Source organism: Syngnathus typhle, linkage group LG7 (genome assembly GCF_033458585.1).
Source record: "Syngnathus typhle isolate RoL2023-S1 ecotype Sweden linkage group LG7, RoL_Styp_1.0, whole genome shotgun sequence".
Taxonomy (NCBI): Eukaryota; Metazoa; Chordata; class Actinopteri; order Syngnathiformes; family Syngnathidae; genus Syngnathus; species Syngnathus typhle.
Window position 1 is genome coordinate 16,224,351 of NC_083744.1, and position 25,977 is coordinate 16,250,327.

At 45.4% G+C, this 25,977-nt stretch overlaps 3 protein-coding genes across 5 annotated transcripts; 2 read left to right on the forward strand and 1 right to left on the reverse strand.

Annotated features, from left to right (window-relative positions):
- The first annotated feature begins 1,090 nt into the window (after positions 1 to 1,090).
- On the forward strand, positions 1,091 to 3,593 carry si:dkey-10o6.2 (uncharacterized protein LOC100124608 homolog). The gene is made up of 7 exons (XM_061284033.1): positions 1,091 to 1,315; positions 1,757 to 1,881; positions 2,229 to 2,295; positions 2,400 to 2,556; positions 2,642 to 2,784; positions 2,853 to 2,963; positions 3,215 to 3,593. The coding sequence occupies exons 1-7, from the start codon at positions 1,163 to 1,165 to the stop codon at positions 3,395 to 3,397; spliced, it is 939 nt and encodes a 312-aa protein (XP_061140017.1). The 5' UTR covers positions 1,091 to 1,162; the 3' UTR covers positions 3,398 to 3,593.
- On the reverse strand, positions 3,580 to 8,434 carry LOC133157475 (nucleobindin-2-like). Its single transcript, XM_061284032.1, has 13 exons — positions 8,324 to 8,434; positions 7,486 to 7,638; positions 7,123 to 7,230; positions 6,916 to 7,048; positions 6,718 to 6,821; positions 6,457 to 6,642; positions 6,217 to 6,307; positions 6,092 to 6,150; positions 5,737 to 5,829; positions 5,475 to 5,564; positions 5,210 to 5,383; positions 5,079 to 5,131; positions 3,580 to 4,626 (listed from the first exon to the last, which is right to left on the reverse strand). Exons 2-12 carry the CDS (start codon positions 7,633 to 7,635, stop codon positions 5,087 to 5,089), a joined length of 1,233 nt encoding a protein of 410 aa, XP_061140016.1. The 5' UTR covers positions 7,636 to 7,638; positions 8,324 to 8,434; the 3' UTR covers positions 3,580 to 4,626; positions 5,079 to 5,086.
- A 964-nt stretch (positions 8,435 to 9,398) lies between these two features.
- pik3c2a (phosphatidylinositol-4-phosphate 3-kinase, catalytic subunit type 2 alpha) lies at positions 9,399 to 25,758 on the forward strand. Of its 3 annotated transcripts, XM_061282748.1 has the most exons (33): positions 9,638 to 9,991; positions 11,374 to 12,584; positions 15,259 to 15,356; positions 15,426 to 15,589; positions 16,300 to 16,420; positions 16,534 to 16,645; positions 16,808 to 16,887; positions 16,997 to 17,060; positions 17,182 to 17,328; positions 17,401 to 17,434; positions 17,590 to 17,815; positions 18,954 to 19,076; positions 19,154 to 19,321; positions 19,404 to 19,515; positions 19,644 to 19,786; positions 20,241 to 20,432; positions 20,502 to 20,595; positions 20,686 to 20,780; positions 20,845 to 21,025; positions 21,100 to 21,204; positions 21,288 to 21,380; positions 21,598 to 21,727; positions 21,811 to 21,947; positions 22,090 to 22,259; positions 22,356 to 22,512; positions 22,689 to 22,798; positions 23,036 to 23,243; positions 23,337 to 23,461; positions 23,698 to 23,815; positions 23,890 to 23,971; positions 24,034 to 24,140; positions 24,212 to 24,337; positions 24,413 to 25,758. In XM_061282748.1, the coding sequence occupies exons 2-33, from the start codon at positions 11,445 to 11,447 to the stop codon at positions 24,593 to 24,595; spliced, it is 5,145 nt and encodes a 1,714-aa protein (XP_061138732.1). In that variant the 5' UTR covers positions 9,638 to 9,991; positions 11,374 to 11,444; the 3' UTR covers positions 24,596 to 25,758. The 3 variants fall into 3 exon arrangements, with proteins under 3 accessions (XP_061138731.1, XP_061138732.1, XP_061138730.1); XM_061282747.1 differs by lacking the exon at positions 9,638 to 9,991 and adding an exon at positions 9,399 to 9,507 and having other exon boundaries at positions 17,182 to 17,434; XM_061282746.1 differs by having other exon boundaries at positions 17,182 to 17,434.
- The last annotated feature ends 219 nt before the right edge of the window (positions 25,759 to 25,977 follow it).

The window sequence follows — 25,977 nt, forward strand, 5'->3', positions numbered from 1 at the left end:
TCTAATTAGTTCCTCAGACCTCATGATGTCACGCAATTCTGGCTTCAAGGTGGGAGGAGGGGGCGGAGTGAGGGGCACATATGTGTCCATCTCATTGGACGTCGGGCCGGATGTGGGCGTGGTCTCGTCCCGGTCAGCCCGAAGGTGCTTTGGCAAGCTGGAGCATCTTTCCGTCCTTGGCACCAACCTACAACACAATGATCATTAATATATTGCTGATTTTCAGCGGGTTATCTTCTGCTATACCGTTCATGGTCCTCCTCATCTTCAACATCATATTTCTTGTAGAGGCTCTTGTAGAAGCCTCCTGCAACCCTGTAGAGCACATCTGGCAGCCAGTACGACACCCTGCAACATCAGGAAGGTTCTTAGACCTCAAACTCAGCAGCCATCTTGTTCTTCTCGAGAACATTTCGGAATCTGATCATCAGACTGGATTTGATTTAAAATAAATCGTGTGAGATGGCTCGCCTAAGGGACTTGGTGCTGGGGAGCCACAAGTAGGAGGAGAGCACGAGAAAAAAAATTGCCTCGTTTGTTGTCTAATTAGACAACATTTTACAAAGATACTATTTACGCCAAATATAATAATAATAGAATAGAATGCCCTTTATTGTCATTTTACAACGAAATTCGGAGAGCTGCTCCCTCCTAGTGCAAACATTACAAAATTTAAAAAAGTATCAAAGGAAGTGTGAGAATAAAAGTGAAATATGTTATTTACAGTATAATGTATAATAATGACAAAAATAATAATACGTTAATTTGGGTGTTTTTGACGACGCGGCCATTAGGGCCCCCGCCGAGGCTCCGTAGATTCTGGATGCATTCCGGATGAGACGCTCACGTATTAAATGCCCATAAAACCACAACCGGCGAAAGAAACGCTCCACGCTCCACTCTTTCTCCTTCGAGCTCGACATTCTTGTGTTTGTAATGCGTAGAATTGTGTTAAGACGTGGTAGGATTGTGTTCACATTACCTGTGTTTTTGTGTGTTGGCATCCAAAGGTGACTTCAGGAACCCGGCCGTCTGATTGGTCAGCAGTGATCACGTGACTGCCACCTAACCAACTACGTCCCCCACCAAAGCGTCATTTTGGGACCAAATTTGCTATATTCGGAATACTTTTGATTGTTTTTAGACGTTTTCATTCAAAACGATGAGCATCCCGGTGGTAGATTTTAGCGTGGCCAGCTTGAACGTCGAGGATATTTCCGATGTTGAGCTCCAGGAACTTAGCAGAGAGTTAAAAGAGGCTTTTATGGAAGTGGGATTCGTTTTCTTGAAGAATACTGGCATCACGCAGGCGGAGGTAAGACGCAACAGAAATAGTCGTTTTATATTTATTTTATTTAATTTAACTTTTATTTACCCAGGCAAACAATTAAGAACAAGTTCTTAGTGGTGGAAATAATTAAGAAAAAAAAAAGAAACGAAGTAAAATGGCATTAAGGAGTCATCAAGTTACAACATACAGTTGTTAAAACAAAAAAGTATTTTAGCTCATCAAAATTTATATGTAAATAATTCATTGTTGTTAGAGCTAAATATAATCTCCTGTACATGCAATTTTTACAAATCTTTTGGATGTTAAGCTAGAATTGTGTTGATAATTTTGCACTCAAGTATGAAAGAAGAGTATCGTGTTTGTTACTTGTATGTTTCTTGACGTATTTGTAAATTTCTTGGCAGTTGTAATGACTTCTTCATTTTGGAATTTGGAAAAGAAGTAAAAAGGAGCATTTTCATGTAGGTCGATCGTGTCATGGATACTTCGAGAAATTTCTTCCTGCAGCCAGACCGTCTCAAGATGCCGTTCAGAAAGTTCTCCTCTCCAATCAGTCCACATCACGGCTGGTTATCCATGGAGAGTGAAAGGTCTTATTTCTGCGTCTGTTAATTATTTCGATTTCTACAGAAGCCACGTTGCGTCATACAACCTGAATAATGTTTTGTTTTGTTGTCACGATTGCACTTGAGTCATTTTTTAAATGTTAATCCATTCATCAGACATAAGATGTGATCAATCATCAAAATGGAATATTGTCTTTTTCTCCTGATAAGGCATTCTTACTGCATCTTATCAGAAAATGTGATTATATAATATATTCAGACTACTTTTGTGATATTTACACAGTAGATGTCAAAGTCTGTTAGCTCCAGAACTGGTGCTGTCCTTTGAATCAATAAAAACGATTTACGATTCTGCATTTGTACACATTCAGGTTAAATCGAGAAAGACCGGAAGATCTAAAGGAGTCGTTTAACGTGACTTCGCTACATCCTGACATTGTAAGCGTTTTGTTCCGTACCACAGGCTCAAAGTCCAAAGAGTTTTTGTAGCATCCCTTGAATCCGCGGGACAGTGACTTATTGTCATTTGTGTTCCTCGGTAGAAATGGCCCTCATCTGAGGCGGCCCCGGGATTCCAAGAGACCCAGATATCTTTTTTCCACCGCTGCAAAGAGCTGAGCCTGCGTGTTATGAGGGTGATGGCCCACAGTCTGGATTTGGATCCCGATATCTTCCTGAACGCACACCGCCTGATTGGAAGTACGACGTACTAATCTAGCTTGAATTGCATAAAGGTTAGTACAAAGAAAGACATTGCTCTTTTTTTTTTTTTTAATTGCCATAGCCGAGGGGAACTGTACAACGCTACGTTCGCTGTACTACCCGCCGGTGAACAGCGAGCAAGCCAAGGAGGGTCAGCTGCGATGCGGAGAGCATTCCGACTACGGTACCATTACTTTGGTGTTCCAGAACGCAGAGGGTCTCCAAGTATGAAAACAAAAAAATGACGCTAATCCAAATGTCTTTCGCTAACGTGTGTGTGTGTGTGTGTTTAGGTGCGCCGTCGCTCCGGTGAGTTCGTCAGCGCTCCATGCGTGCCCGGCGCCGTTCTCGTCAATATCGCAGACCTGATGCAGCGTTGGACCAGCGATAATTTTGTGTCCGTGGTGAGCACGTTCGAAACAAATACTGTAGGAGGTTATTTTGAATATTTTTAAGGGGGGGAAAAAAGCATCCTTATTTCTTTATATATTGTTTGAATCCATTGATTTATTTTGTTCTATTTTATTTTCCCGTTGCTTTGCCTGTTTAGAAAATATTTCCTTAAATGACTGGAACTTAAGGCAGCTTGTGGTTAGTGGAGTGGGGGATACATCATGAGACCTGACAAAGCTTCTCTTTCATACGTGCCCATCAGCTCCACAGAGTTTTGCTTCCCCCGGCCGGCGACTGCAGCAGCACTCGCCAGTCTGTGGCTTTCTTCGTCCAGCCTGACGATGAGGCCGTGGTCACGTGCATCGACGGATCTGACAAGTACCCCCCGGTGCGTTCGGGCGCCTATCTCATGGAGCGCTTAAACTACTCCTACGGGCGAGCGTGAAAGGCATCGATATAGAAGCTTCACTCATTTTGCTGCCACAAAACAATACGATGAAAAGTCAGTTGAATTTGGCGCCTGGGTTGAACATTCCTCGCTACCGTGTACACAATTTTTTAAGCCACACCCCTTGCATGCACTGTTTGGGTTTTGAACTCTTGCAATGAATTCCACAAACACACGTGAAGACTGCACATTTTGAGCCGCAGCAATTTAATTTGCAAATTATTATTTCGAATTATAGTTAGTTGATTGATCAGTTCTTTACATAGAAATTTAAAAGTACTACCGTATTTTCCGGACTATAAGGCGCACCGGACTATGAGGCGCACCTTCAATGAATGGCCCATTTTAAAACTTTGTCCTTATATAAGGCGCACCGGACTATAAGGCGCACTATTAATGCATCATGTCAGATTTTTAATCCAAATCAAATCATTCTCCATTTTATCTTTCTTATTTCAACTTCAGACAAATTATTTCATAATCACAAAATAATGATCCATAGTCTTTTTGATTCATGATTCATAGTCTTCAGCGGGCCACTTATGATTGATTTCATGACACAATCCTTCGGGCCAGTTTCAATTTAGGAATTTGGTCAATATATAAGGCGCACCGGACTATAAGGCGCACTGTCGGCTTTTGAGAAAATTTTAGGTTTTTAGGTGCGCCTTGTAGTCCGGAAAATACGGTACATGGATAAGAAAAAGACTGTAAACTTGCCACTTCATTCGCTATATTGTCACTCGGACCAAAATGATGATCAAATGTTGGAACTCAGGAAGTGCGATCTGCTGGGAGATGCATTAATGGTATATCACAAACACCAAAGGAATGATTCCAAATATCAAATGATTTCAATAAATAAAATGACATGAAAAGTAAACATTTATGAAGATGTGGTTCTTACAACAGTAGATATAAATTTAATTCAATAAATGCATAAATAATATGAAACATTTCAGGAATTCTTCAAAGTTGGAAAGCAGGAATTGATAAAATTAAAGATTGGCCCCTAATAGGGAAATTAAAGATATTTCCCCACGTTAAATTCCCAAGCCTTTGCAACCTTACTTTTATTTAATGGTACTTCAAACAAACAAACATACAGAAGGTTGAAATGACGCGCGCACACAAACACACCCGTCAATCATGTCAGAGCACAGGGGCTGTTTGCGACGGTTGCCCGTTTAGCGCCTGTTCACCTGCAGCTCCCACGCCTCCAGACTCTGCAATCAAAAGAGAAAGCTATCATCACCGTGTCACAAGTTTAAAGGTAACAATAACGTCTTGCTTAAATACCCAGAGATTTTTTTTCTTGGTATTGCCTGAAAGCTATTTTTATCCATCTGCATATTTCTTCAACGTAGATCTTTAGCACCAAAGATGCTACAAAATGGCACCAAAGCAATATTATATTTCTGGGATGAGCTCAAACAAAAGGAATTCTCAAAAACCGTCCACATGCTCTTGGCAAAACAATAACAGTATTGCTTTGGCGCCCTCTGGTGGCAAGAAAGCAATTTGAACTATGGGGGTTATTGACTTAAGTTTAGAACAGAATAATCATTACCAACAGGCTAAAGTTATCCTTTGCCGCCATTTTGTGTCATCTCATGGCAATCCAAACAATTATAGGGGAGCTCGGATTTTCAGTATTTGGCCACATCCCGACCCTTACCCTTGACGTCAAGACTTGGATTGGCTTTTTTTCTTCTCCAGATCATCCATGGCCTTAAATGGAGAAAGTAAAAATGAATGAATGAAAGCGCATTGGCCATCCTGTGACTGAAGGATGTTGCGTTTAAGGACCTGCTGAATGTTGAGCTTATGCGCGTTGAGCGCCTCTTGCTTCTTTTGGAGCTCCTCGTGTTCCTTCTGCAGCTCCTCCGCCTGTTGCATGATCATCTTGCCTTCTTGGGACAGCTGCTGCTCAAATGCCGCCAGCTCCTCTTCGGTAAAAGGTGCGTTTCGGTCCTCCATTGTCTGGAAGCGGCGCATGAGTTCAGTTCAACAATAAGGGTCTCAAAAGTGTGACAGGAATTCCACTAGTGGAGTGAGGAAAAAACATTCTTACCTCCCACTCCTCCTTTTGTTTGAACTCCATCGTCTTTGTGCTCTCGATAAACTCGGCGAGCGACACCAGTCTGTCTTTGTCGGTGTCCACCTGGACACATGTGTGCACAGTGTTACAATTTCTTCATTGTTTTTTTTCCAAATGTAATTTTAAATATGGGGGATTGTATTGAATAATTTTAATAATTAATTTAAAAAAATATATAATTTATTTTAAATAAAAATCCATAAATACTTTCCAGGATCTGAATTCTGAATCGTACCTCAACCATGACATGCTCTCTCATGCGCAGCCGATCCTCTTGCATCCGCATCATGTCGTATTCATTATCGGTGGACTTGTACATCTTGGCAAGCTTGAACACAAAATATCCAAATCAATTATTTTTGAGGGAGATTAATTCAAGATGCAAAAACATTTCATAATAATTTATTACCTCCCCCCCCAAAAACGTTTTCTTAACAAAAGTAGCCAACCTAGATAATCTAACGACTCATTTAATATCTTAAAAGAAAGAATAAGATGCTGACTATTTTTCAATGTGAGCTGGTAGATTTCTGCTCTATCTATTAAGATGTCGGTCTGGACAGAAAAATAGCGATGGAATGATGTCATACCTCGAGCGAGAAGATGGCCTCGAGTTCGTTCTCGTCCAAGAAGCCATCCCCGTTGGTGTCTGCGCAGAAGTGCCAAATACGAGCGTCCGGAAACAATTCGGAATTATTTCTGCGTGTTGGCCTACCATGCAGTTTGAAGAAAGTCTTCGGATTAAAGTCGATCGGGTCAAGGCCGTCTGACTCCTTCCACACCTCCTTCAGCTGGTCTTCGCTTCCCTATCCAACCATGCGCTGTCAACTTGTGCTAATGCTAAATGCTAACTCACAGTATGTTTTTTTCTCAGGCAGCCCAGGTAAAATAGTTTATCTATCGTGAATGAGTTAAGTACAATAACATTTGTGACTTTTTAACACCGCTGACCTACCGGGTGGTTAACTTTGGCGTGGTGGGCGCGCTGCTTCTTCATCTCCTGGTAGCGCTCCTCCTCCTTTTTGCGCTCCTCCTCCGACATGGCTTTCAACTTCTCCCGCCTCTCGTGCTCCTTCATCATCTCGTACTGCTTGAAGTCATTGTGGCGTTCCTTATCAAAATTTTGAAGGTCGCTCGTAGCCTGTTCGGTGGGGTGGGGAGGGGGGTTTATGGGTATATTTTCTATATGACATAATCAGTCCATACAATTTCATACCGCTTTGATGAGGCGGTCCAGGTCGTCCGGCTCAAATGAATGCGGATTGTCATGGTTGAGATGTTCAAATTGTTTCAGCAAGGCTTTGTGGTCCACTTTCCAGCCTGCAAGGACAAAAAATATCGATTCAAGATATTGCTTGTGTGCAATCTGTCAACAGCCCGTGCAAGTTGCAACAGCGGCAGACTGGATAGTTACCATCCCCCGCCTCCAAGTCGTGCTTGGCCTTGATGAGCATCCGCAGCCTGCCCATTTCCTCCCTCTTCAGCTCATCCAGCTTGGTGCGTAGATTGTTGTGGACAAAGTTCAGTTCTTTGGCGAGTTTACCTTCCTGCGAGTTGACACAAAAGTTCAGTAGTGCAACAAGTGTGTGAGTCAACAGATTTTTTTTTTCCCGTACTTTACCTTGATGTCTTCGACGTTGGTGTTGGTTAACTTCTCCCGAAAGTAGGGGTCTTTCTCCAGGTATTCGATGACCTCCCTGAGGTAGCGGTCATAGTGTAGCCCAGTGTTCTGAGACATGAATCATATGGAGTGAATTACTGGATACTTAAAGGTGAACTGCATTACGTGTGCAGGTGAGGAGAAACCCATTTTATTGAATTAATTTAATCGTGCAAAAATAAAAATCACTTTATACACAGCACTTTTTGCACATGGACACATTCACCAAACTTTAAATAAATTTACAATAACAATAATATGCCTGGGTAACTTTGAAGTAACGATATCCCAATTCATTTGATAAAAATATATCGTGGGACTCACTACACTTTGTGGGGGATCCAGTTCGCCCTCTTTGCTGGTTATGTTCTCTTTGCTTTGGTCCACCACAATGGGCAGTGACTGGATGCACAGCCACAGACTCAGCAGAACCAGAACACAACTGGCTCGCGTCTTACCAAGCACCATCGCCATTTGCTTTGGAAAATAGAAATTATGATAATCATTGGCAAACATCCTGGGGAAACATGATAATGTGAAATTTGAACTGGAGGTACTCGTCAGCACATGCAGCGCTATTAACAGTAGTTCACTTTTTTTCGTTTGTTTTGGGGGGGGTACAGGTTTATTCCAAAAGAGATGGTCCGAACCCAAAACTCATGTGTAGCCACTTGACCACCATGCTGCAAGAATGATTGACTTTGTAGTGTTTATTTTTAAAAAAACAAAAATCTGCAAAAACACCACTTTTTCAATTTGTCATAATAAGGTGTTCTGTATAGAATTTTTATTTGGATTTCTTTTTACTTCCATTTTTGAAAAAGGCTCCACCATACCAAAATGTGGAAACAGTGAAACGCTGTACATTAATTAGTTCAAAGTCACTTTATTGTCAATCCCTTCATATGTCCAGACACACAAAGAAACCGAAATTCCGTTTCCTCCAATTATTGTTCAGACTCATTCTTAAAACATCCCAAGTATCAGATCATTATTATTTTTTTCATCCTTTTATCTACAAACGCAGTGAATCGTCACAGACGCAAACCATCTGTTGGCTTGTGAAGCAATTCTGCCAGAAAAAGAAGGCATCAAATCCAGCATCAAGCAGTAAATCGTGATAATAAAAACAGTTTAACGAGTTTTCATTCATAATACTTACTTGCTCCCAGAAGCACTTTTAACTCTTCTTGACTGCTTCTTGTTAGCTTAGCTTATGTTTGTTTACAGCCGCCACCTGCTGCTTGCCACTAGCTCGTGGCATCAACCTTCAAGCCGGGGGGGGGGGGGGGGGGGGCTGAGTCACGCCCCTCTCACGCCCAACTCCATTGGACGTCATAGCAGCGGTGCAGTCGCGCAAGATTCTGATTGGACTACAAACACGTCAATCAGGCTGTCGTCGAGCTGATTAAGCAGAACGTACGTGGCGCTTAGTCAATCAGCGGGTGGGCGGGGTTTGTGCTTTGTGACGTTTTCGACTCATTTGCATTTTTCTATTGAATATTTAATATGTTATAACTCTGGCATGACGCTAATATTATTACAAACAATAAATCGATAATGAATATAGCTAATATTTTTATAGCGTTGCACGGAAGCTGAGGTCAAGAATGTTTATATTTAATACTATTAAGATCTGCATTTATTTTCAATAGTTTCGTAAATATCTACATGTTCATTTATCAATGTATCAGATTTCTTTCAAGTGAGTTTTGCCTTTTATTTTCATCTCTCGTATTTTATGTTGTTTTACATTTCATATAAAGAATTATGGTATGGCACATGTCATAAAACCCTGCAAAACACGCATTAAAATAATCACACCCATGCATATGGAAATCTATATTACGCATTTTGCATATGCTAAAATTAACACATTCATTCATTCATTCATTCATTCATTCATTCATTCATTCATTCATTCGTTAAAAAATGTCAGACACTCTACTACTCTATTATTGAAATAAACCAATAAAGCATGTAAGTTGTCAAGCAAATTTTTAACCATGAAAAATATTTACAATTACAAACAAATTAATTACATAGCAAGTCATGTTTAAAAAAAAATCTAAACTTCTGTTCGTACCTTAGTGTTTTTGATTTTGTTTTTGGTCACACGGGGCAAGAAATGCGGAAGTAAACTTCGTCGAACTCAATTGTCCACAAGGGGGCGCTGCTACCAGCTGTTTCACCGCGCGGTCATGTCAACTCAGTACCTCCCCCCCCCCCCTCCAAAAAAACGGGTCGTCCAACCTCCACAGGAACTGACGTCTCCGCTGTGCAAAGTGGATGGAAAAAAATGCAGCTGCGGGACAAAAATGGCTCCGAACAGCGCACCGATAAAAGGTAAGAAAGTGATACATTCCCTCTCACTAAAATGATTAAGACCAAACTTTTTTTTTTTTTTTTGCTCAGTCGTCGCCTTGAATCCACAGCTCCTCCTCCGGGTTGGAAGCGGCCGCTTCCCGTCTGACAAAAAAAAAAAAAAAAAAAGCTTCTCTTCCTTGTTGTGGGACAGAGGCGCTCGAGTCGTTTTTACTTTTAACAATCATTAAATCGAACTCACAACAACTCTACCGTCGTCATTGTTAAGAAACGCGAACCGAGCGTGGGTTGAAATTCAACGTGGCTGTTGCTCTTTTATTTTGTTAGCCGCTAACTTAGCAGCCAACTCAACTTGGAAGTTCGAATCGCTTCGAAAACGAGTGTTGACAATTAACAAAAAAATAATAACCGATATTCTAAAAAACACAAGTTCCTTTAACTTATATTTTACCATTAAGTTAAATGCCAGCGCCCAGTGTCAGGAATTCGTACTGGAGTGAATCAGGTGAGTGCAGGTTGTTTTTATCATGCAAGCTCTATTGTTGTTTGTAAAGCTTTACCAATCAGTGTCAATAGTAATATGTAAACATCATTAGAGGCATTTAGCGCTGTTTTAATTGTTTGTTTAAAATGAGATTAAAAGTCGGAATTTAACATAAACCTTTATTTGCTCCATTTGATGATAGTGTTGTGCTTCGAATCTTAAAAGGGGGAGCAAGAACAGTAAAAAAAAAAAAAATCAAAATGGACGACAGCCCTTCCTAAAAAATGCTTATATTGACATGTATGTATTATTTCAATCCAAGACATAAACATGTCAATTACTACTTTCCTTTTAGCCATTTTAGACAACTTTTGTGGTCAATGATGTGTTTAGTTGGGCACTAGATGATAAGCTGATAGCAATCCAGACCTTTCTGTGCATCATCTTGAGAAGTTTACCATCCTGCTTTGTGTCTACTATGCCCCAGTTCCAGTTATTTTCTATTTTCAAGAGCTTCTTGCACTTTGATCCATCAAAGTGCTAACATTGGCAGTTTGGAGCTCTGATTGGAAAGCAGCAGTATGTTGTCACTTTATGGAGGAAGTAAATGAGCAAGTGTTTTTATTTGATGTTGACCTCTGCACGCATTCTCCATTTGTTTCCACTCGAGCGAGCATTCTCGGCGGCCTCCTGAATACTTAAACAGCTCCAATGTTGTTTTAATGTCTTAAAGCGCCACAACGCCGCCCCTTCCACCCCCACTTCTTTTTTTTTTCTCATATTGCAGTAGAAGCTACTTGGTAGTTAGCAACCTAGCTTAACTTTGCTAACAAGTGTATTAATACTGAGTCGGCTCGCTTCATGAATAACTTCTTGAATTCTTGTGCACACTTGTAGAATCAATGTTGTGACATATTGCATGGTGGCTATCTGAAAACAATGCTAATAAGCTCAAGAAAAACGCCCAGAATAAATCCTTTTTGAATTTTAGATTTTTTGGGTTGATGTGACATTGAATTGCCTGACATCACATGACTTTTGAAGGCAAAATATGATGACTCCGGACTATCTCAGCTTTGTTTCCACTCCCCGCCGCTGTTAGCACAGCTGATAACACAATCTTGTTGCTGAGAGAGCGAGGGAGAGGGAGCCAGCCCTCAGGTTGCTTAGTATGCCAAATTCTTGAGGCGCACAATGGTGTGAGGCGAGCTGCAACCCTAGCCAGCCTCCTCCACCACAATAGTGAGGGGGGGGGGGGGCATTTCGGAGTGCCTGGCGAGAGGAGGAACTCGCTCGACCCCGTGGCGAGATGAATGGCAGCTTTGAGGAGTGTGCTTTCTTGCTGAAGGTGGTGGCGGGAAGTTGTTTGACACCTATTAAGCTCCTGTGTCCTTTCATCGTAGGTGTATGAGGCTCAGCTTCGCAGTCCCGATGTAAAAAGGCGTCAAGCTCATGGCACCTCCCAGTTAACGCCATGGCCCAGATATCGAGAGGTAATGGCTTTAAGGTGGACGTCCCCCAGCCTAAGGGGCTTGTGGGTAAAGAGGAAGCCCTTCGCATGGAAGAGGAGGCTTTAGCCAAGCTTCAGAGGGACAAGAGGCACACGTTCTCCTCTTCTCCCACCGGGAAGTCCTCTCCCAAGTCAACCAAGCCCAAGTCTGCCAGCGTCCCTTCCGCTTCTTCTCAACGTTTGCCCGCCGCCAAGAGACCAGAAAAGGACCTGATTGTGTTCCCCGAGACCAAGAAGCAGCCGGAGGCCAACAAGTTCAGGGACATCGATGTGGACAAGCTGACCAACAAGGAGCTGGAGAAGCTCCTGCTCGATGAAGATTTTGGGGCCAACAGTAAAGTAACCCGCCCGTCGTCGCTGCTGGGCTTTAACCTCAGCGCTTCTTATCCCGGTGGCAATACGGGTAGCTCCTCCCCTTTCCAAGGTTCCCAATGGACGCCCATCCTGTCCACGCCGTCGAGTTCGGCCGTGTCCACGCCCACCCATCAGCCGGCACCCTTGTTCCCTTCCGCCTCGTTCCCCAAGCCGTTCCAGAACGGCTTCCCTTCAGCCATGTCGCCCTTCATGCCGCTGCCTGCCCAGCAGACTTCTTTCCTGCCCTTCGCTCCCATCCAGCCTGCCGCCAGCGCCGCCATGGTGTTCCCCCCGCCGCCTGCTGTGGACCCCGAGATGGCAAAGCTCTTTGACAAGATTGCCAGCACCTCGGAATACTTGAAGAACGGCAAGTCGACCTGCACTGACTTAGATTCGGCTCCGGCGCGCCCCGCCTCCCTGGCGCCCAACCCGGCGCCCCAGCAACCGGCGGCCGCGGAATCCACCGGCATCGGCCGCTTCGGCTGGCTGGACCTGGACCCGCTGACCAAGCGCAAACCCGACAACGAGGAAGCCGGCACGCCGCCGGTTGACCAACCCGATGAGGCGCTGGGCGTTCCCGCCGGGGATCCCTGGGACGCCGTTCTGGAGACTGAAGAAAAAAGTAACAAGGGGGAAGCGTCCGGGTCGGCCCGGTCGCAGCAGAGGAGGGCGTCGACCGGGGCGGCGGTCACCAGGAGCCACTCGCTCAACATCTCGGGAAGTTCCTCACAGCACAAAGCAAACTGTCAGGTAGGTGCACAAACACCTACATCGAATCAATCAGCAGTTCAGTGCTGCTTCATTTTCCAATTAAGCGGACTTTGTTGTCAATCTGTGGTTTGAAACACAAGTGAGGAATATTTAGAACATCTCCTCAGGACATCCCATATGTCCATATGTTGTTTGGTGGCAATTTTGACTTGTTTTTACAGAAACTACCCCCCCCCCCCCCCCCCCATACTTTTATCCAAATGAATGTAAAATAGCTCCAGTTAAAATCCAAACGAGCGTCAACAAGCATCTCGCTCTGTGTTCATCGCAAAGAAAACCTTTCATGGCAATACGTAAGAGGGTCGCCATGGCGACCGGCGTGTGGAATGTCCTCGACGATCAACGCCTTCGTGTCTGCTCTTTGATACTTTGCTGTCTTAAAGTAGCACACGTTTAAATCTTGCACAAGTTGCACTTTGCAAGTCAGTGTTGTTAGCCAATCTCTCCAAGGTGTTTTCCTCATTTAAGTTTATTTCCTCTCCATGCACGCCTTTTTTTTTTTTTTTTTTTTTTTTTTTATAAAAGCTCTTAAAATGGCTCCTGCTCTTACCCTAAGTGTGCATCCATCCAAACAACGCCGCTCCCTTCGGAGCTCGTCCAAGTGCGATAATGGTTCACCCCCCCCCCCCCCTCCCCGCCTTTTGATGTGTCAGCAAAAATTTTAGGACATACCCCAAACACACTGAAGCGTTTTGCCATCGCAGACCGATCAAGCGTGTTCCCGCTTGCCTTGCCTTTGCGCCTACTTGTTGATCTTTATCCTCTCGGGCAATTTAATCTTCAATTCGGCGCAGGTCGTTGCCGTCGAGACAGAGCTACAATGAACCACGTGAACGCCGCCTCGGCTTGCAGACCACCTCAGCGCTTTTGATCTTTTTTTTATTTCATGCTCTAATTGCAGTGCACTTAGCACAGTGGATGCTTTGGCTGTTGCCGTGATGGCAACAGTAGGAGGGGAGTCTCCCGATGGAACCTTTCATTCTGAAAGAATTTCCTCACATATGAAGTGAAACGTGTTTTGATTTAGTTTTTTTTCTTCTTACGCGTGTCCTATGAAGATTTGACTCCAAATTATACCACACGCTCACTTCCCGTTCGAAAGAGGAAGCTGATCCGTGGTGAGCTTGCAACAGGACTTGCCCACATCGATTTTTGCATGTTTGTAAACACGAGGCAGTGGGTTTTTTTTTCGTCTCCGGCGTTGTTGCAATGAATTGGTCTGTTAGAGAGGCCATTGATTTTGTGTGATCGGCGGCGGCAACACGTAAAAAATGATAGCTGTCAACTATGAAAGGTCAAAGAAAGTTCGAACTAGTCACTGAACCAGAGCGGTCTTGGATTTTAAGAAATTCCGCTCTTTAATTGATCACAATTTGTTTTGCCATAGCAGCTGTTAAGAATGACATTTTCTATAGTCAATTTTTTTTTTCTTCTCCTCCCTGTGGTCTCAATGTGCCACTTTGTGTCAAACATGTGTTTGTCACACACAGCAGTTCCACTTTCTGGTCATGACAGTGCGCAATTTGTCACATTCCAAGCGGCGGTGTGAACACGAGCCTTTCTCACGCTCGGTCCGCCGTCTTCGCGCTGCTCCCGGCCGGCATCACAGCGATGAAAAGGCAGAAAAGGCTTTTTGACCAACGTGGGAATCACATGAGCGCCCCCAACAAAGGGCGGCCTGTCTCACCGCACTGTTTGTTTGTTTGATTCAGCCCTTTTTTTTTTTTTTTTGGGCCTACTATGTGCCGCTCGTGATAAAAGCACAGGACAATTTATATCAATATTGCCAGCTCAGCAAATGCGCCGCAACGAGAAGGTCAAATTTAGTCCACGTCGGTGGAATACGCCAAAATATTTGTGAATGACCTTTGACCTCCATTGTGTTTCCCCCCCCACACTTTCAAGCTCATCAAAGCGCTTTAACAGAATCTCACATTGATTATCCGCCATCAAATACAAGAACAAAAGAAGCGGCGGCTGACGACGGAGCCACATGATATTCTATTTAAAAAAGTCTCACGGGGGTCACTACGAACCGGATCACCTGATGTTCAAGTATTTCAGGAAGTCTTGTCAGTGTTATTGTGACACACTTGCCGCCCGACAAGCGCTTTGGTGTGTTCAAACACCCGAGACGATTCCGATGGGAGGAAACGACGATTACGTCCACATTCCAGCCATTTCTCTCTCCCTCTCCCGTCACTCCTTCTCCTCTTCCTCGCCAGAACCGATGTCAGTCACACTTTTCCCAAAGCCGTGACTGAGCACTTTGCCGAGTTGCGCTAAGCATTTCCTGCGCCACGGGAAGTGCATTCCTCCTGTCAGACAGTCCCGTGAAATAGTACAAAGTGTTACTGCCATTTCCCGGCAGTGAGACGCTTATCTCACAAGTGTGTGCGTGCTCCAGAAAAGCCCTTTCCAGATTCGTCCCCATCGCTTCCGCAGCACGGCCTTTCGATTCCCACCTAACGACAAATAAATCATGCCCTCCGCCATTTTGAACAGAAAAATAAGATGTCACTAGATTCATAAAGAGTCAGCATTCCTGGAATTAAAATCTTGAAGGATGACGTCAGAGCCATTGTGTGTGAAATGTCTCATCTCTCTTTATTTTCAGTGTGCTTCTAATTTTTTTTTTTTTTTGCGCAATCAGGACAAGGGTAGAGGAAAGGGTCTACTGAAGAACGATGCCCTGGAAACGCAAGACGCTCAGAACCTGGAGGTGGTGGCCTTCTGCAAAGATGTTGCGAGGTACCACGTCCGGGCAACATTATGAATTTACACGACGCGGCTTTCTCATTTTGGTCCCCACTCTTGCAGCCTGCGCTCCAAATTCCCTCACGGCGACACGTCCAGCAACCCCGGCTACTTCCGTAGTCCCGTGATCGCCCAGAGGAACGTCGGAGGAGACGGCACCAGCTGCTCCGTGAAGGTGTCCATCGAGATCTCCGACTCTCAGCAGCCCGTGACCTTCACCTGTGACGGTAAGGAGAATTGTTTTCGTGTCCTCAAGGCTTTTTTTTTTTTTTAATTTGCGGTTAAGTCCTTTTTTTTTTTTTTTGCCCTACTTCTCATCATTTTGCCTCTGCTGACTTGGAATGGGCTTTTCTTTCGCGAGCTCACGCAAGCTGCTGCGGCCCATCTTGAAAACCTTTCTGGCGTCTTACCCTCAATGTGAGCTCCGATTCCAGGCTGAAACAAAATAGCCTCCATTCCTCCGGTGGGTGGAGGGCTGTTATTACTGGATCCGGGGTGGTCTCCAGTATATTTCACTTAATCGTGCTTTTTCTTTTTGGGGAAAAGCCTTATCTCTCTTTGTGTCCATACACAGCCATTTTAAGACGCTAACATAGCAAAATTAGCTTATTTGTGTCAATAAACTACAAGCTATGCCGTTAAGAGACTTACTTTGACACAGGTTTGATTTGGATTATGACTCGTTTAAAACATGGGACGGACATTAGCAGGTTGGCCGATCATCTATTGCAAGCACCGTATCATATATTCCGCCTTTATGACGAGAACTCAATAAACATGGCGGACCACAAAGTATCCCACCGGAAAGCTTCTGGATTTCCTCATGCATTCCAATATGAAAGTGGAAATTGAAAGTGAGGCCTCCACCAAGGCAGTCAGTCAGTGCCATTTAGTTCCTCATCGTCAGACTTTTTTTTTTTTTTTTTTCCCCACACAGTGAATTCTCCAGTGGAGCTCCTGATCAGTCAGACCCTCTGCTGGGTCCACGACGACCTGGACCAGGTGGACTTCTCCAGCTACCTCCTGAAAGTGTGCGGCCGGGAGGAAGTGCTGCAGAAGTGAGCTCTTCTCACGCCATTGGCCGTCATTCCATTCCCCCTCCGTGTTCATAAGCGGCCATTTGTGCTTATGCTCGGCGTAACCTCGCATCTGCGTTGTCCCCGCGTCGCAGTAAACACAGCCTGGGCAGCCATGAGTACGTCCAGAACTGCAGGAAGTGGGAGAATGAGATCACATTACAGCTTCTGTCTCACTCCACCATGAGACGGGACTTGGCTCGCACTGTAAGTCGTTTCCATGTCCACTGAGATGTCCTCTTTAACCGCTTTCCCAGCCCGGCCATTCATCCTCATTTTCAATCCGGCGAACCCGCTCACTTGTCTTTTTTTTTTTTTTTGACCCTCACAATCAGATGCTTAATCGTTCTTGTGTCCGTGCCAACTCAGGTGGAGGATGACAACGCATCCATCAACTTGGAGAGACACCTAAGCTACGTGGAGCGACCATTCAAGGAGACCGCCACTAGGTAAGTGAGCGGGATGATGTAAGCCTGGAAATGTAGTTTTTAAAAATGTCATATATTGTACATGGACATCACTTCCCTTTTTTTTTTTTGTCTTTGCCTCTGCTGCTAGACAAGGCCTCATTGACTACCTGGAAGGTTATCACAACCAAGTTAACATCTGCCTACAAGATGAGGTAATGTTGCAAAGTCCATGTCATCTCTCTAGTCCACTTTAGCGACACACGCTAACGGTAGCACACGATGTGGCTCCGAGCCGATTTTTTTCACCAAACACATCTGCATCTCTAAATTCAGAGTACCCAGTACAAGACCGTGGACCGGGTGGTGCAGACGGTGAAAAACTTCTGCTGCGCTCTGGACGAGGTGGAGACTCAGGCTGTCGCCGAAGCCATCAAAAGGCTACGACACTCCGTCAATCTGCCGAGGACGCGCTCGCCGATGGTGGGCTTTCAAACACTCGGGTCAAATTTGTTGGTGTGTATGTGGTCGTTAAAAATGAATCTTCTGTTTCAGTTGGGGTCCCCATCATCTGGGCAGACTGCAAACGGTAAGAACTGTATTTGGTGCATTCATTTAAGTTTTTTTTTTTTTTGTCTTAATCGGTAAGACGTCTTCATTAATTTGTTACATTGACATAAATTAGAATTTGAGATGATTTTAATTGGTTAATTGGAACAGAATCCACCTTTACCTCCTCATCAGGTCACGGCAGCCCAGTGGACGAGAGCATGGCGCTGCTCACCCAGGCCGTGTACGACTTAGCCAAGCTCTACCTGCGCTCCTTCTGCGCGCCGTCCGCCGCCTCCTGCTCGCTCAACGGAGACGCGGCCGAGAAGGTGCAGAGCAGCAAAGAAGCCTCCGGAACGACGGACCATCTCCAGTTCACCCTCTTTGCCCTGCACGGCATCCCGGCCAACTGGGTCAGCAGGTAAAACACAGACGTGATTGTGCCGTATGGATTGAGATGAGGGAGGATAAAAAAACACGTTTTCAAAGAACACACATCAAAACAAACAAGTCCAGCGTTGCTCCTCACAGCTTGTTTTTCCACTCCAGTGTCGGATTTCAACCTGGCTTTATCTCCTGACTGCACGAGTGCTTGCCTGGAACAAACACGGACAAATTTTCCATTCCCAACTCTTGTCGCGCATCTGTAATCACAAAACTGTCTTTCTGCACGCGCACAGAAAATGTGTGTGCTAACTATTTGATTCGGAGAGAAAAAGAAAAAAAGCGACTTCAGAGACACAAGTGTGATGTTACAAAATAACTACAAATTAGAGTCTCGACTTGAAGCCAATGAAATCTCGTGGCACACTGCCAAACAAAAAAAAATGTCCTAAAAATGCTGATCTCATCTCAATTTACTCTCAAATGTATTTACTCGCTGCTAAATCCGTTTTTAACTAACCCTAACCAGGGAAAACTACGATCCTTTTTTTTTTCTCTAGTATTTTATCCCTCCGTAGCAATTTTCCTCCTAATAACCGGCTTCTGCAAACTCGCCGCCCGGATTTATTTCAAGCCGGTGGCAAACGTCGTCACTGTTTTTTCCATCCACATGCGACCTAGCAGACATTTTTGTCGAGTGATGCTCTCTTGTTGAGGTCACGTTGCGTTTGAGTTTGGCTTGCGTGTCATCCATCTGCTTGGGCCGCCACAGGGCGAGTAACGGAGCCGCCAACGCAGATGGCACAGACCGCGAGGCTTGTCCGTTTCTAACACGGATCTCGGATCAATTTGCGTTTCACAAATGGAATTGAAAAAAGCGGGAAAATCTTAAGAAAAATAGTCGAACAGGTAACTTGTAATGAAAATGCAATTTACAGAATACCCGTCTGCAAGTTGCTGCACCCACACACTTGTTAAAATTAGACTTGTTCCTCATTCTCGGGAGCGCGTGGGCACGCCTGGATGTCAAAGAGAAACGAAAAGAACCTTCGCGTGCATGTGCAGGTGTTTTCGCCGACTGCAAAATCGTGCGTCGAGGCCACATTCGTCTTCCCGTTAAAGATTCAACAAAAGCAACCCAATAATGTCGTGTTTTTGTCGCGCGCGCCTCACAGTTACGAGAAATACTTCCTGGTGTGTTCCCTCACCCACAACGGCAAGAACCTCTTCAAGCCGGTCCAGTCCAAGCGAGTCGGCACGTACAAGAGCTACTTCTACCATATCAAATGGGACGAGATGTAAGTGACCAATCGCGGGCTTTTATTTACCACGACAGCAACCAAATCATCTTCCAATTTTTTTTGGGGGGGTGAAGAATTCATTTCCCCATCGCCGTGGCGGTGCTTCCCCTGGAGTCCATCTTGGGCCTGACCCTGTACGGTGTGCTCAACCAGAATGCCGGAGGCTCGCCGGACTCCAACAAACAGAGGAAGCCCCCGGAGATGCTGGGCAAAGTTTCCATGCCGCTGTTTGACTTCAGACGGTAGGAAGAGAAGCAATCTGGTCGGAATTCAAGTCCTCGATCCTGCACAGGCAGATGATTTGAAACCGGCTCTGCTTCTCAGGGTTCTCGCCAGGGGCACCCGGCTGTTGTGTTTGTGGGCGTCATTACAGGGAGGCGTTGCTGGTTCTGCAGGCGGCCGCAAAAGGATGTCTGCGGAGAGAATTGTGCTGCAGGTCAGTACGGGTTTTTTTTTTTTTTTTTTTTCCCCTGCGTGAGTGCCTTGAGAGATTTTAGAGGTTGCTCGACAAAGATTTCTTTATTTATGATCAACTTGAGACTGACTTGCGAGTGTCACCGACAGGTGGATTTCCCCAACCCTGCGCTGGATGTTTTGTATGTGGGACCTCTGGAACCTGCCACTTCAGAGCCAAGTCCAAAAGAGGAGCTTGACCGCGACCTCCGACGCAAACTGGAGAAGATCTGCAGCCGAGCGTCCAATTTTGGGTGAAGAGTATTTTGAAATCACAAAAAAAAGGAACAGCATCCGCCATTTTCCCATTTGTGTGTTTAGTCACTGATCCAGTTCCAGCCTAATACCCTCTGCCCAAAATCACAACTGGCACATCAACACAGAGCGCTTTCTTATCGAGCCCTCGCTCGCTCGCCCTCTTTGCCATTCGTGTCGCCGTCCCGTGTGGGCACAAGGCTTTTGTGTTTGCCCTCTTTGTGTTTTGGTGCTCGCCTGATCCTTGGAGAGCAGCAAATATCGTATACAAAGAGGTCAGCTGTCGACCAGTGCGTAGGGTCAACTCGATAGCAAAGTTGGATTTATTGTCATGCAAAATATTTCAACTATCATGGCATCATGTAATATCACGGAGGATGGAGCAGTCAGCTCTAAAATCCTTCCAAAAGGATGATTGTAAGACAGTCCTGACATGTGGGCCTCCCCCGACAGGCTAAGGCGAGCAGACCACCAGCTCCTCTGGGACCACCGTCTCCATTGCCGGCGGGATCACCCCAGCAGCTTGCCCAAGGTGTTGGCCAGTGCGCCCAGTTGGGATTGGGCCAGCATGGCGCACATCCACTCCTTGCTGCACCACTGGCCCCCGCTGCCTCCCGTCACTGCCCTGGAACTGCTCGACTCCAAGTATGAGCCGTTTATGCTTCGTCCGTCATTGTGGCAAGTCCTCAAATGTGTGCGCGCGTGTGTGTGCAGGTTTGCTGACACCGAGGTCAGGCGGGTGGCCGTCAGCTGGGTTGAGAAGAGTACCGATGACGAGCTGGCGGACTACCTACCGCAGTTGGTGCAGGTACAGCTGTCGAGATACACACAACGCACGCCCGTTTAACAATTTGGCTCCTCACCTTCTTGGATTTCCCCGACCCCCCCCCAATCACAGGCTTTAAAGTTCGAGTGTCACCTCAAGAGTGCCCTCGTCATGCTGCTGCTTTCCCGGGCGCTCGGCAACATCAATATCGCACACTACCTCTACTGGTGAGCCACACATGGACTTTTATTTGAGGCAAACGTTGGAACGTTTTTTTTTCTTCGTTGAAAGGCTGCTCAAGGACGCCGTGCAGGATGCGACGTGGGGACGGCGTTACGAGCGCGTGCTCGGCGCCCTGCTGTGCCTGTGCGGGACCAAACTGCGGGCCGAGCTGGAGAAACAAACCCAGCTGGTCACGCTGCTCGGGGCCGTGGCCGAGAGGGTGAGACAGGCCGGCGGGTCCACGAGACAGGTCAGTTTGTCTTTCTGTCCGCCCGTCGTTGAGACAATGGAGATCTCCGATGTCTTATGCTGATGTGTGTTCAGGTGGCTCTTCTTGAGGGTCTTGAAACCGTTCAGAACTTTTTCCAGAGAAGTCGTTGCCGACTTCCCCTCTTCCCCAGTCTGGTGGCCAAGGAACTCAACATCAAAGTAACACACACGCGCAGGGGGAATATTTATTGGGGTTGCTTGAATGTAAAATAAATAAAGTCCGAACTTGTTTGTGTGGGCAGGCCTGCTCCTTCTTCAACTCCAACGCTCTTCCTCTCAAGCTGGCTCTGGTTAATGCTGACCCGCTAGGAGAGGAGATCAATGTTATGTTCAAGGTACAGCACACGTCTGAAGAAACGTGCGCAAACAGTGTTTCAAATATGGCATCCCTGCTTCTTGCTACCTTTGGGGTCACGAGAACGAACGTATTATTAATTGAACACTGCTCCCTCTGGTGGCCGAAAGTTGAAACGACAGCGCCATTTGTCTAACTCTGGCCTTTTCACACTGGTTGTTTTTTTATGTTCAACGCAAGGCATTATTGTTTTTCAGGTCGGAGAAGATCTGAGGCAGGACATGTTGGCGCTGCAGATGATTCGCATCATGGACCGCATCTGGCTGCAGGAAGGACTGGACCTTCGCATTGTCAACTTCAAATGCATCTCCACCGGCAAGGACAAAGGTACCAAACACCTACAAACCCTGGCAGTGGACATTCGTTTTCAAGGCCTCTTCAAAGCGTCAAATTTGCGGTGTCGTCGCCAGGCATGGTGGAGCTGGTGCCGTCCTCCGACACTCTGAGAAAGATCCAGGTGGAGTACGGCGTCACGGGCTCCTTTAAGGACAAACCGTTGGCCGAGTGGCTGCGCAAGTACAACCCCGCCGAGGACGAGTATGAGAAGGTAAATCAGGAGATCCTTCTGCAGTCATGTGAACTGCTGTTTCAAATTGTGGCATACCTTGAAACTGTTGCACGTCACGGAAGGTTGGCGTTCAGTTTGGAAATTGGTTGCGGCGTCGCTAATGATGATTTCCCGCTCGCAGGCGTCCGAGAACTTCATCTACTCTTGCGCCGGCTGCTGCGTGGCCACCTACGTGCTGGGCATCTGCGACCGGCACAATGACAACATCATGCTGCGCTCCACGGGCCACATGTTCCACATCGACTTTGGCAAGTTCCTCGGTCACGCTCAGATGTTTGGCAGCTTCAAAAGGTGACAGTGAAGCCCTCTCACGCCTTTGATTGAATTGCCATTTGGTTTCCATCGGATGAGTTTGCATTCTTTTGGATCCTTTCTTTGTTTTGCCAGGGACCGAGCACCGTTTGTGCTGACCTCTGACATGGCGTACGTCATTAACGGCGGCGAGCGTCCCACCAGTCGCTTCCAGCTGTTTGTCGACCTCTGCTGCCAGGCTTACAACCTCATTCGCAAGCACTCCAGCCTTTTCCTCAACCTGCTATCACTGGTAAACACTTAGTTGTTTGTTGTAATTATCATTGTTGTTATGGCAACGGTCGAGGTGCCCTTGAGCAAGTCCTCGCTAGTTGTCAAGTTGATTGTATGTTTAGGGTTTCACGAATCCGACCTTTTAAAAATCGGTTTGTCCTCATTTTGAACCGTGTTGACCTCGTTCCGCCTCAGATGACGTCATCGGGGCTTCCAGAGCTGACCGGCTCCCAGGACCTGAAGTACGTTTATGACGCGCTGCAGCCGCACAACACCGACGCAGAGGCCACCATCTTCTTCACCCGGTATGTTGACCCCTGACCTTTACAATAATTATAGAAATGATGTAATTATTTGTCATTGTTCCTCCAATATTGATATTTGAGTCATATCTTCAACCGGGCTCGTTAAATCCAGCCTATATAAGGAATTGTATCCACTAGATGGCAGCATATACCTTTGCAGAATGGTGTTTCACTCGCCAAAGCGGTTGCGTAAGGCCAAGTAGAAAATTACACGTTACGTTTCCAAATTCACCGCAGACTGATCGAGTCCAGCCTGGGCAGCGTGGCCACCAAGTTCAACTTCTTCATCCACAACTTGGCCCAGCTCCGCTTCTCGGGTCTGCCGGCCAACGACGAGCCCATCCTGTCCTTCTCGCCCAAGACGTACACCTTAAAGCAGGACGGCCGCATCCTCAACGCTTCCATTTTCTCATTCCAGAAGAGATACAACCCTGACAAACACTATGTGAGTTTTTTTTTTTTTTTCTTGGTGTAGTTATTGGATTTCTGTTTGATTACTAAACTTGTTTTTCTTCTCTCCCTCACTGGAATTGCTCAGACTTATGTGGTGAGATTGCTCAGGGAAGGGCAGAACGAGCCCCAGTTTGTCTTTCGCACTTTTGATGAGTTTCAGGAGCTCCACAACAAACTCACCATCCTCTTCCCCCTCTGGAAGCTTCCATGGTATGCTCCCCCAAGTGGCGTTTTGCATTTTATTCTTTTTGTTTTGATGTGGAGGTAACCAGAGACTCAGATGAACTCACGAAAATGGGATCATGGCGAACTTCCTAAATCTTTTGAGGAGAAAAAAAGGCTTAGTAGAAAGTCAGCCAGCACCCTCGTGTGGATAAAATGTGAACTGGAGATAGAATAATGATTTACTTCTTGATTATTTGTACACGTGATGTTTTTCTCACCAGTTTCCCGAGTAAGATGGTGCTAGGCCGCACGCACATCAAGGAGGTGGCCGCTAAGAGGAAGCTGGAGCTGAACAACTACATCCACAACTTGATGAGGAGCTCAGCTGAGGTCACACAGGTATATCTCCGCACACATGCGTGTCAGTAAAATATCACCTATTGTGACCTGATCAGACATTCCTTCTCGTCTAGTGCGACTTGATCTACACCTTCTTTCATCCGGTGGCACGGGATGACAAGACGGAAGATTTAGATGCGACCCAAAGAGCTCCTGGTAAGGAGATGCGGAAGAGCGGCCTTTATATCTATGAGAGACTTCATCTTACGCTGTTGCAGAGCCCCCGTTGAGTCCAACGTCGGGCCGCGTGGAAGGCGAGATCAAGCTGTCCATCTCGTACAGGAACAGCAACCTCTTCATCATGGTCATGCACATCCGAGATCTGGTAAGCAATCGCAACAGCCAACGTGTCGCTCCAACGTGTTCCTTCTCTTAGCCTTCACGTTTTCATTTCAGGTGTCTGAAGAGGGGACGGATCCCAACCCGTACGTGAAGACGTACCTGCTGCCGGATCCACACAAGACCTCCAAGCGCAAGACCAAGATCTCGAGAAAGACTCGGAACCCCACCTTCAATGAAATGGTCAGGAAAAAAAAAAAAAGATTAGGTTCAAAATCATTTTGGTAAATTGCATCATGAAATGACTTTGCTCCACAGCTGGTGTACAGCGGCTACAGCAAGGAGACGTTGGGCCTCCGCGAGCTGCAACTCAGCGTGCTGAGTGCCGAGTCACTCCGCGAGAACTACTTTCTGGGTGGCATCACGCTGCGCCTCAAAGACTTTGACCTGGGCAAGGAGACGGTCAAGTGGTACAAGCTCACTGCCGTGCCCTACTTCTAAAAAAAAAAAAAAAAAAAAAAAAAGCCACCTGAATTGTTTCTGTGACAAAACAATCGCCGCTTCCTTTTTTTGTCTCTTCTCCTATTAACAATGAGATGTAATGTTTTGTACATTTTGATATTAGAGGACCAAAACTTTCACAAGAGTAAATATAAATATATAGAGAGAGATAGACACATTTATTTTTTAAGGACTAGAAACAATTTTTTTTTTTCCTTTTCTTTTTTTTTTTTTTTTTAACATGTGCTCCTTCCTTAGGGGGCTTCACATTTTGCTGCTTTAACCGCAAAACACTTTGGGATGGTCTCACAAGCCGGACTTAAGGTTATAAACTACCGGATTCTCCCTGAAGGTGTTAAGTTGGCGGTATTACTTGCAGACATTTGGGTAGTTGAACCCACCAGATTTCAAATAATCAATTACAGGACTCTTCCTGGAAATGTTAAGTTTGCTGTTTCATCTCAGCGTTTCAGGTCATTTGACAAGAAATTCCCGGTATTGCAAAAAAAAAACAGTCCCCCCCCCTCTCCCCCTTTAAAATGTGCCAAATTTAGCTAAATACAGCAGCACGAATTTACCACTCAAACAGGTGCCTTAGTGACGGCTCACAATCTCTTATAATAACCCGGCCTTACTGCTCCACTTATTTTGAATAACCACCTCACAAGGAAGATGTATTTTGGAAATTGCTAAGTTTTTTTTGCAAGGTTGTTGTTTTTTTATGGTCAAAGTGGGCGTCCACTAATTGCACACTCGCTGGTGTTAATGGCAAGACAGCACACTTTGTGACTTCACTTGCAGTGCCTACATGTCTATTTGCAATGTTCCGGGTTTCTCCCGTTCAGCACTTTTTACCCTCTCAATGAAAGAAAGAAAGAAATAAAGGGAACAAGAAAACTCACAATAAAGAAATTAATCAAGTTTTCCATGACATGCAGGTGTGTTCATATATCATGACAATGTTGACCATCGGTGAAAAAAGTGAAACTAATGATAATTAATCCCACTTTGGTTCACTCTCGTGCTGTATAAAGAGAGCATTTGTGTTAACACGGCCAGTTATTTATTATTAATTGGTGACTTGTACCTTCACTCCTCAATGGCACAGTGTGTGGACTTTAATCCCTCTTTCCTAAAGCAAATTAAATGTTTTTTGGAACAAATGGAAAGTTGTCTCTTGATTTTTTCCCTGCGTAATAGTGTTTTGTTATCACATTGTTGCTGGAATGCAAATCTATTTGGTGGAAGAATATGTCTGGGTTATTTCAGAATTTCAAATTAAATCTGTTTACAAGAGGGTCATCTGCTCATATTGATGTACAGCAATGTTTTTATAATATATATATACTGAATTCTTTACGAATTTAATGTCTATTTTGAAG